Here is a 10,709-nt window from a genome sequence, read left to right as displayed (position 1 = left end):
ATTAGACCACACCCCTTCTCATTACAGAGATGCACATCACCTAATATGCTTAATTGGTAGTAGGCTTTCGAGCCTATACAGCTTGGAGTAAGACAACATGCATGAAGAGGATGATGTGGACAAAATACTCATTTGCCTAATAATTCTGCACTCCCTGTATATGCACCTATATTTCCATTTCCTAGCTAAATATAGAGAAATGAGGAGTGACTTGATACTTTTGCACAGTACTACACATTTATATTTCTTCCAAAAAACATATTCTCAAAAGCAAGATATAATGAAGACAGTTTATCGTCTTTGAATTTGACCAAGATGCTAAACAACAAACACCAGAGACATCAAGGCATGTTCCCTACAAAATCATTTGATCATTAAAGACTGAACCAAATATCACAAGTTAGGCACTGACCTCCCCACACGTTTAGTTCCCGAAAAGCATGAAAATAAAATCAAGAGGAATCATTTCTGTATTGGTGCAGACTTTTTCCCCCCACATTATGCATTTACTGGCACTTTCTCCGCCCTCAGCCACTTTCCTTCTGCTGCTCCAGCATTGCAATTAGATGTATTCACAGCTGAACATTTATTATTCATGACACCTCAAACACTGACACCTCTGCCATCACTAAAGCCACTCACGCAGACACAAATCTGCTGGTCTCTGTCCTGCTTAACGGTGATTTGTACTGCGGGTTGTGCTGGTCTGTCGTTGCAGTTTCTCACAGTAAGGTTCAGCATTATCAACACGATTACAAGTGCTTAATCAGGCAAAAAAATAATTTAATAAATGAATATCATCAACATGGCATTAAAAACATCAAGACATTCACAACGTGCTTTATTCAGGTCACTGGCAAACACACCGCCGTACGGAGCGGAAGACAGCTCAGCGCCCCCTCATGATGAGATACAAAAGGTAGACATGATATGGCAACGTAAGGACACTGAGTGACAACATGTTAAGCACACTGTGGTATGGCTTATTCAGATTACATTCAGCTTTTTGCATTAGGGAGACATTAGCTACTAAAAAACAAATGCTGTAACATTTGAGCACAAATAAAAAAAAAAAGTAGCTTTCAAGCGCTTTAAACAGACATCACATGCAGCAAAAGAACGATAATCACTAAGCCCAAACTGCACTAAACTGAAATAATACACTGAATGGAATTTAAAAATTTTCAGATTGCTGTCAATTGTTTTAAAAGCCTTGAATGTAGTTAGAAGACAGCAGACCTGATCCTCCGCTGTTTGACCTTTCACATTAAAACCATGCATTCACAAGTACAGTTACCATGACAGCTCCAATCACTGACGCCACAGAACTAGGAACAATAAAATTTAAAGACACTGTCGAGGACGCTTCTTCATTACTGGCCAATATAACTTCAATAATTAAAGTGGACCTATTATGCTTTAAAAGAGGTTGAGGAGTCCGAACCACAGGCTATAAGTGACCTGTAAGTTAGTAATTACAATGAATGGGCACATTTACATTTAGCTAAGCTGCTCTCGCAGTTTTGCTAAAGCTTGCGAGCTTTGATTAGAAGTAAAAGCAGTTATACTGTACTGTCAGAACATTTTACTGGCCACATACCTTTGGTATTTCTTTACAGTTTTCCACTTTAGTGTCAATTTCAGCCACTTTCCTCATCTATACAACTATTAAAGAGGATATACTTTATGCAAACGCTGAAATAAATATCCAGTGTTCTGTCCCACAATAAGCAGACAGCGTAAACTTGTCTGTAAACCTTAAACTCACTATCTCCTTCTTCTGGATCGAATTGGGAAATCGTGAAACTGTGCATTTTAATAGGCTTAGTTTGTTTTCAGAACTTTATAAACGGGTACATGGAGATGGTGCCAATCACCTGCACCAGATTCTGTAGTAGAAGTCAGGTGAAGGGCAGCCAATCAGCAGGAAGGTGGCTAAAAGGGACAGCTTGATTCACACATTGGATGTACTAAGGGGCCCAATATAAAGTAAGATAAATACCGACTACTGTGTGAATCATGGGAAGGTACACTACTGGAGCCCAGCAATGAAAGCATGGCTCTGTAAATTAGAATAATAATACGGCCACTTTAAAATGTCTTACTTCTTCAATTGTCCAAACACAAATGTGCACAAATCACAGACAAATGGTCAGAATCAAAAATAACAATAAATACACAACAGAGATTTGTTCAGAACACATCCCCAGCAAAGGTTTGTTAAATAAAGGACAGGCAACTGTCTGAAATCAAACCCCGGATGGCGCGAGAAAGAATTTCCTCTCATAATAAAAACTATACAAAACAAAACGCGTCCTCAAAACTGTTCAGCATCTGGTCAAAGTCACTTCATCTAAACACGACGAAACCAAAAAGATTATCAGTACAGCGATCACCCCGACAGCCTCACACAAGTTTAAGACAACAGTGAAATCTAATACAGGTTAAGAGGCTATAAAATCTTCCTGACTGTGTGAGTAATAATAATAGTGAAAATGCTCAGCAGGAGTAAATACCAACAGGTTTCGGCAGCTGCTGGCTCTATACACGGTTAAATGCGTGTGCAATTACAGTACATGCAACTTATCACATGGAGCTGAATGAATCCAAGCTCTTCTAACTTCCTCATGCATGAGCAACCCAGCAGCCCTTAGTGCTCTCACAGGTTAAGTCTAACTCGGTCAAATTCAGACGGTAGCAGGACATTCATCTGTGCAGGAATGTGCATTAAAATGAATTCATAACAAAGAGAGGATGAATAACAAGAGTGTGGATGTGCAAAACGAAGAAAATTAAAGTGTTTTGACCTTTGAAAGTTCTGCGGTGATTTTCAAATATTTAGGAATGTCACAAAAACTTGCTGTAATAAGCCTCCGCGGTGCTAATTAGGTGTCGTAAGCAGACGTCTGTCCTCGATGGGCACAAAGTGTCAGCATATGTGAGTTTGTTCCCATAAGCCTGAAAAACATGTTTACATATAGCGCGAATGAAGTCAAAGCTGACAAACTGCTCCGTGACTGGTAGGTGTTGACACTTAGCTGAGACCGAACCTGTTTGCAAGCTGCCGGCTGAGCACACACGAGCAGTGGCGTCAGATTGAGTTCTGTAACATTTAACAGGTGTGTGTGTGTGTGCCAGCCTTCATCCGCTCTGTTGCTCTGCTCTGTAGCTGCGTCAATATGCTCCAGATCGAATACACTCAAGTGATCCGCTCACAGACAGTCACAACTCACTCTGTATCCTTCTCCCTGCTCCGAAGGAAAGAGACAGCAAGGCAGAGAGAGACGGAGAGATGGAGCACAGATAAAACCATAACCAGTGCAGTGAGTTTTGTCCTGAAACTAAACTGACCCTAGACCTTATTAAGATCACATTTGGTCCATTAAAAAGTGAAATATCACAGATGAATTCTGCAAAAATGTAACAATCCTCCTCCCTGTGTAGTATTAGATCTTATATAAAATGCTGGTGGTGTAGTTAAAACTAAAAGAAGGTGCTGCTGCACTGCTGCCAGTGGGCTGTAGGTACTGCTGAGTGATGAGCTGACTGAGGTAGAGCAGTATCTGGCTGTCCTCCTCGCTAAGCCCCAGCTGCTCCTGCAGGAAGCACCGGCGGCGGCTCTCCACGACCTCGAGCCCCTCGGTGGAGCTGACCGGCAGGTGGAGGTGATGGGTGAAAGTGAACAAGAAGGCCTTGGCTGCCAGGTGACAGAGTGTACTCTGCAAGTGGAGGAAGTAGGTGGAGCCCCGGCGGATATAGGTGCGGTGGTCAGCGATGTTCGCAAGCAGCTGGCCACGATACGGCGGGCAGCGTAAGGTTTTGTGGTCGGCGTCCAGGATGGAGATGTAGCGGCTGTAGCGGGAGAGCGAGTAAAGCATGCTGGAGCCCAGGGGGGATGCGACCCTGTGGGGACGAGAGAGCAAGACAGCGGTCCTTGTTAGTTCTCCCTCTCTCCTGTTACTCAAAAACAACTAAGGCATTTCTGAATGCTGCTCAGTGCATTAGAGTCTCAAAATAAAGGAACCATCAGGAGTTCAGCAACCACACTTGGTACAATTCAGGCTCCTGAAAATTCATCTCATTGCATCCTCACTTATTTTTGGCATCATCACATTGCCTAGCAACTGGCAAAAATTACCTGTGTAGGGTTTATGCACCTATAACACCTGGTAAAAGACAAGGTCATTTTAATTTTATGCCAATAACACCTAATCTCTAAAAAACTTATGCATGATACATTATGATGTCTCTATGTTGCCTAGCAACAAAATCATAAAATCATAGGCCAAACTATACTGTAGCATGTGCATGTAATAGTTAAACCTAGTATGCAAAGGGCTGTGTTTGGAAAAACAATTAGACTAATGAGAACAATCAGATGGGCCACAAAAATCACATCTGATGTACAGTGCAGCAGATAATTGAAACAATATTTTAAAAGTGGGTAAAAGCACCAAATTAAGGGCTCTGTGGAGCCATTAATTTGAAAAATCCCATTAGCCACTTGAATTTTCAGAGTTAAACAATTTTCCAATTTGGCCTGTATTACAGTTTTGGAAAACTGCTGTTTTATGGCAGAATTTCAATCACTAGATACATTTTGAAAGGTTTTACTTTTTATCCCTTTGATAGCACCATCAACTGGGTAGCAACTGGGTTTGGATATTTAACTCTCATCCAGTGACAATTTATTTGCATGCGATTCATTTATTTTCATGCATTCAAGGCAACATCTGTTCAGCTGTTTACCTACATTTTTGATTTGTTTTGTTTTTTAAATATATATTTATTTTTGAAAACAGGCTAACACAGGAAGATGGACAGCTATTTACGGTCATATAAACAGCCACTTCATATTGGTCTTTGGACAGGATCAAGCTCACTGATACACCACTGCACAGCTCAGCTATTTTATTTTATTTATTTTTTTTATATACAGTAATTTGTGTAACTAATCCAACTATGCTACCAGGTTTTTGAGATTAGTTAATGTTCTCCCCTTCCCTTGTTTACTTCATTGTAAAGTAACACAATGAGGAATCTTTCAGTCTTTTTCTGACCAGAATATATATCCTTCAATGTGCATATTTAAAAAAAGAAAAGAAAAAAAGTAGGACATTTAAAAGTAGAATGGGAGGCAGAGCCTTCAGCTCTCAGGCCCCTCTTCTGTGGAACCAGCTCCCACTTTTAGTTAGGGCTGGATCAGGTCACCCCAATCCACCCTTATTTTTGTCACACTGCAACAGACTCAAGCTGCTGGTGGATTCCCATGATCCACTGGGTGTTTCTTCTTCACTCAATATGTTTACACAACACTCTGCATGTAATCTGCATTGTCAGGGATTGTAACATCTAGTCCTTTTACTGAAAAAAATAATCTCTGCCTTTCTTCAACAATGTGTTTTTTGTCCTGTCTCCCTCCCCTTACTCATAACTACTCTGGGCAGATAGCTGCCCCTCCCTGAGCTTGGTTGTGTTGGAAGTTTCTTCCTGGTAAAAGGCAGTTTTTCCTTCCCACTGTTGCCATGTGCTTTCTCATAGAGGATTTCCTAATGTTGGAGTTTTCTTCGTATTATTGTAGGATCTTTACCTTACAATATAAAGCACCTTGAAGTGACTGTTGTGATTTGGTGATATATATGTATATAGAGAGAGAGTTGAATTAGATAGACTGTAATTTTTCTGAGTCATTTTAGACTTTTAAAGTTGATTTCTAAATGGATGATTAATGATTTGTGATTCCACACTAAGATCATTCAAAAAGGCAAGTCTTTTAATAATAAAAGAGTTTATGTACCAATTCTGATACTTTATCTACTTATGAATGATTTCACTGTAGTGTTACATTACCTGCTGCACAAGCCTTAGCATTGCACAATTCAGCAGAATCTGAATGTTATACTTGTTGTCTATGTATCAACTGAATGAGTGTAACAAATACACTCAGTCGCCTTGAATCCCCATCTTGTGTGAATGACTTTGGGGGATTCACAGCCCACGTTGTCATCAGAAAGATGAGTAGAAATGAAAAAGAAGTTCAGGGACAGATGTGCTCAAGGTTGAATAGCTGTATGCTTAGCTGTGTGAGTCATCAAAGTGTGAGTCACGGGGGATGAGTAAGAGTAGCGTACGGCGCAATACAAACAAGAAAATGTAGAATAAACAGTCACCTTCAAACTTCACATTGATGGAGACTTGCTAAGGTTCAGTGAAAAGCAAACTTTATGCTTTATTTAATCTTTGTTAAAAGCGTCATCACTCATTAGTTTGATTTTCCTAGTACTACCCATTCCGCTGAGCTTAGAAAGTATGAATGTCTGTGATTAACTGCCTATAATGCCAAAGTGCATCAGAGTTTCTTGACTCCATTCATACCTCTGCAATCCAATGAGTTTCCACCTCTGCAGGTCAGTCAGGGTGAAGGGACAGGACAACCAAGCTTGAACCCTCTCTCCACACTTCCCCGGAGCCGGTACGAAGAGAGCCAGAGCCGCCACCAACCGGCGGACTCTCCCCTCATCTGCCCCGAGCACCACCAGGGTTCTGCCACTCAGCAGGCACCACAGGGCTTGGATGGCAAAGGGGTACTGACGCACAAACCTCAAGGCTCCTTGGCCAGCCTTCTTCCTCTGACGCAAGGTCACCAACGCCCCATAGCCGAGAGGTGACGCGGTCTGATCGGACCCCGTGGAAGCACTCATGGTGCAGTCTGACCCATCTTCCGCCGAAGTACGGGAAACTGCATCTCCAAGGAGGCCACTAGGCAGCTCCAACCCAGTCGCAGGGCTCTCCGAGCACGGAGAGCCGACAGTGTAGTCATCCTGGAGTGGAAGAAGGGCCTGGGGTTCCTGGTTGACCACAAGGGTTTGAGAGGGCTGCAGATGAGAGTTTTGGCAGAGATGAGGCACTGCCTCTGGGGCAGAAGCCTCATAGAGGAAACCCTCCTGGACCATACAGCATGCTGTGTCTATCGGAACCAGCAACTCGGACCCACTTACTCCTTCGCACTCCTCCTCCCTGTTGGCCTCAAGCTCAGACACCACTTCCAACAAAGACATGGGTGTCTGGTCTCCACCATTCTCACCTTCATCCTCCCCTGCAGTTGTCTCCATCTCTTCACTGCTGCTCTCTCTCTCCAGGTTATGGTTGGGGTCAGGGGTCAAGTCAGAGTCGGGATCAGGATCAGGCGCTTCTGACTTCATACTAACCAGACTCTGCTGTATCTCTGCTAGACCCACTCCACTCTTATCACTGCTGAAGCTTCCTTTGGTCTCCTCTGAGCTCTCCTGGGTTTCAAGAGTCTGGTCTGAAGGGGAGGACTCCAGATGACTCTCCCCAAGTCCGAGCTCACTCTCCAGAGTAATACTGGTCTCAGAAGCTGGGTCTAGATGCTCCGGACGTTCCAGCGCATCCAGCTCATGAGGTTCTGGTGCCAGAACAATAGGAGGCGGATTTAAGAGTACATAATTATCTACGGCATGGTTCACAGCACAGAATGGTCTTAGTGTTCCCAGTTCATCCTCGTCATCATCATTGAGGTCCTCCTCAAACAAAAAGGTAGTGACTCTCTGTTTTCTCTGCAGTGCCTTGTCCAGGCGGCGTGTGTAGAGGTAACACAGGTCACCACGGAAACTTCTTTCTGTCTCCTTCAGGAGCTCCACAGTGGCCTCATAGAAAGTCTTGTCACACAGCTCCTGCAGGGTCTTCAGGCGCTTGTCAAAACATTTGGCAGATTTAGCTTTGATCAGCTGTGGCGTGTAGGAGAGCTTGCGTTTAACACCCTCCTCCTCCTCATCATCATCTTCACCTTGTCCACGAGGATGACCCTCTCCTTTCCCCGCTTTCTCACCGTAACCACAAGGGTAGGCAATCTTGGCGTATTTGTTCAGCAGCTCTTCGCACTCACTCAAGCACTCGTCCACACACTTTTGGCAGGTGACAGCGTGAGGATCCCGTCGTGGACGGCGGTGGTAGGAGCTGATCTGCTTCAGCAAGTCTCTGTGTTCAAAAATGCTCTTTTCCACGTTGGCCAGTTCGTTGGCCTTCTCCACAGCATGAGCAGAGTACATGCTCTGAGGCCCCGCCTCCCTCTGCAGGCCCTCCTCCCGCTGCAACACAGAGTGAGTGTACCTGAGGAGAGCACAACAGAGATAGTGATCGACCTGTTTTTCACACAGGGATATAAATATTACCTGACACAACAGGATAAGACTAACCAAGCACAGGAAACACTGGATACCTGCAGCTGAGACCCACAGCTTGGAGCAGAGTGGGGATCATTTTATTTTTAGCAATGCTATTATTGTGGCTCCAATGATATCTGTATTGATCTGCTAACTGATTTTACCAATACATTGATGAATGGTAAAATATCGTACCCATTATTGAATGAATTATGACGATGTTATATACACATTCATTGTCCACAGAGTATGAACCCTGCTGAGTTTAGTGACCATCTAACACATGATGGTTTGGATTTTTTGACAGCTACAAAATGGATTAAATTCTGTACAGAAATACAATCACAGGCCACTTTACGAGATATAGCTGTTCAAATATCTAATCAGTCAATCACGTGGCTGCTATTACTACTGACTGTGCCACACAAACATCTCTTAGGTTTACAGAGACTAGTTTGAAAAACAGAAAATGCCCAGTGAGCGACAGTTCTCTGGGAGAAAATGTCTTCTTGACACCAAAGGGGAATTTCCAGATGGCAGGAAGGCTACAGCTACTCAAATAACTGCTTGTTACAGCCAATTTATGCAGAGGAACATCTCTGAACACACAACATGTACAGCAGCTGAAGACCACACTGGGTCCTGTCAGCTAAGAACAAAAAAACTGAGGCTACAGTTTTTTGTTACGTCACAGTCCACCTGAGTATTGTTGCTTACCATGTCCATCCCTTTATGACTACTGTGATCATCTGATGGCTGCTTTCAACAGGATAACACATCATTTCAAAAAACATTAATCATCTCAAACTGGCTTCTTGAACATGACAAGTTCACTGTACTCATATGGTCGCCACAGTCACCAGATCTCAGTGGAAGGTCTCCTGTTCTACCACTTCCCACCTTTGGGATGTGGTGGAACAGGAGATTCACATCACAGATGCCCATGCGACAAATCTGCAGTAACTGTGTGATGCTCTCATGTCAATATGGATCAAAATCTCTGAGAAAAGCTTCTAGCATCTTGCTGAATCTAAGCCATGAAGAATTAAGGCTGTTCTGAAGGTAAAAGGGGGGCCAACACGGTGCTTCAAAGATGTACCTAATAAAGTGTCTGGTGAAGGCACATTGTCGCCGGAGGACAGGATAATCCTCTCACATTTCTTTTAGCATTATAGTAGTTAAAAATATTTTGAAACCTATCAACATAATATCAATTAAATGTCAGAATACTCATATTTTTAATCCCAGCATGTTAACATTTGATTCAAATCACAGCTGTGCCAAAACTCAGCCTCACAGTTCAGATCAAACTAAATCAAACTAATCTCTCATCACTTCTTTTCTGCTGGCTAAATGTCCAAACACACATAGTTTTTCCTTTAAGGGTTGAGAATCCCCCACCTTCCATTTAGGGCACCTGTTTGTGTTATAGAGTTTCAGTACTCTACAGTGACAGCCATCCCTGATCCTTCTAGCCCACAGAAGCATCATTCTAGCACACATCAGTAGATCAAGCTGCCAAGAAACCCTGCTCACTGAGAATCTGAAACTTCTTATTTGGATGAAATCTTTTTAAACCGTACATAGGAGAACAGTTAAGGTTGCACTGGCATTCTTACTCAAGGTCTCGGAGCTTCCTCTGGAGTTCCTTGGCAAATGCTCTCCTGTTCCCGGCCTTCAGGCACTCTGAAGCCTGCGAGAAGCGAAGAGAAAGCTCCTGAAACTGCAGCATGATCTTCTTTTCATCTGCTGCAACGTAGGCCATGCAGAAGGGCCGCACGAAGCCTCTCGCCTCAAGGTCATAAAGGGTAAGGTGATGCACATAGGCAAATGCCCCCTCTTTCGAGTCGCCCAACACCACCCTGGAGTCCTCCACAAAGCTGAGCCTTGGGTAGCCAGTGCCAGGCGGATGCCCCACGAAGGAGGCCTGGTAGTCCACTGACATGATGCGCAGGGAGAAGTAGTTGAGGTCGAAAGTGCCACAGACTTTGGGATCATCTGGGATAGTAAGGAGAGGCTGTGGGCCCACCTGTTCAGAGAACTCTGAGATGAGGATGAAGTCTTTGGTGAACTTGGCATAGGAGGTTTTGGCCCAGGGGTTGGAGTCAGCCAGAGGATAGAGGGGGACAGAGAACTCCTCTGGGAGAGGCCAGAGATCAGGACTGGTCTGCCCATACTCATCCTCTTTAGCGAAAGCCACCACATCCGGGGAGCCTATCATAGTGGTGTTTCTAAGCAAGACATGAGAAACACAAGACACGAGTGCAGTTCCACTAATAGCCTTAAAAAACAGTTAAACAGGTCATCCTGCACTCACACAGTCCATAAAGCACCTCGCCAGGTGATGCTGATTAAGCGTGAAAAGGGTCCAAGAAAATCAATCTGTTTTATATAACTCACGAAGCGGGGGACACACAGGTGTCCCTAAAGGCATCTGCGCCCCTGCATAGTTTAGTCCACAGAGGAGGATCGCTTATTTAAAAAAAAAAAAAAAAGCAGCTGAATCACAGAAACACAAATGAGCGT

The 10,709-nt window shown here is 43.6% G+C and overlaps 1 protein-coding gene across 1 annotated transcript; it reads right to left on the bottom strand.

Annotated features, from left to right (window-relative positions):
- Positions 1–762: 762 nt before the first annotated feature.
- smcr8a (Smith-Magenis syndrome chromosome region, candidate 8a) lies at positions 763–10,443 on the bottom strand. The gene is made up of 3 exons (XM_013270139.3): positions 9,803–10,443; positions 6,376–8,130; positions 763–3,903 (listed from the first exon to the last, which is right to left on the bottom strand). Exons 1-3 carry the CDS (start codon positions 10,402–10,404, stop codon positions 3,447–3,449), a joined length of 2,814 nt encoding a protein of 937 aa, XP_013125593.1. The 5' UTR covers positions 10,405–10,443; the 3' UTR covers positions 763–3,446.
- Between the last annotated feature and the right edge of the window lie 266 nt (positions 10,444–10,709).

The sequence above is a fragment of the Oreochromis niloticus genome, linkage group LG4 (assembly GCF_001858045.2).
Source record: "Oreochromis niloticus isolate F11D_XX linkage group LG4, O_niloticus_UMD_NMBU, whole genome shotgun sequence".
Taxonomy (NCBI): Eukaryota; Metazoa; Chordata; class Actinopteri; order Cichliformes; family Cichlidae; genus Oreochromis; species Oreochromis niloticus.
The sequence above is the reverse complement of the archived record's forward strand: the minus strand, read 5'-3'. Positions and strand labels throughout refer to the sequence as shown.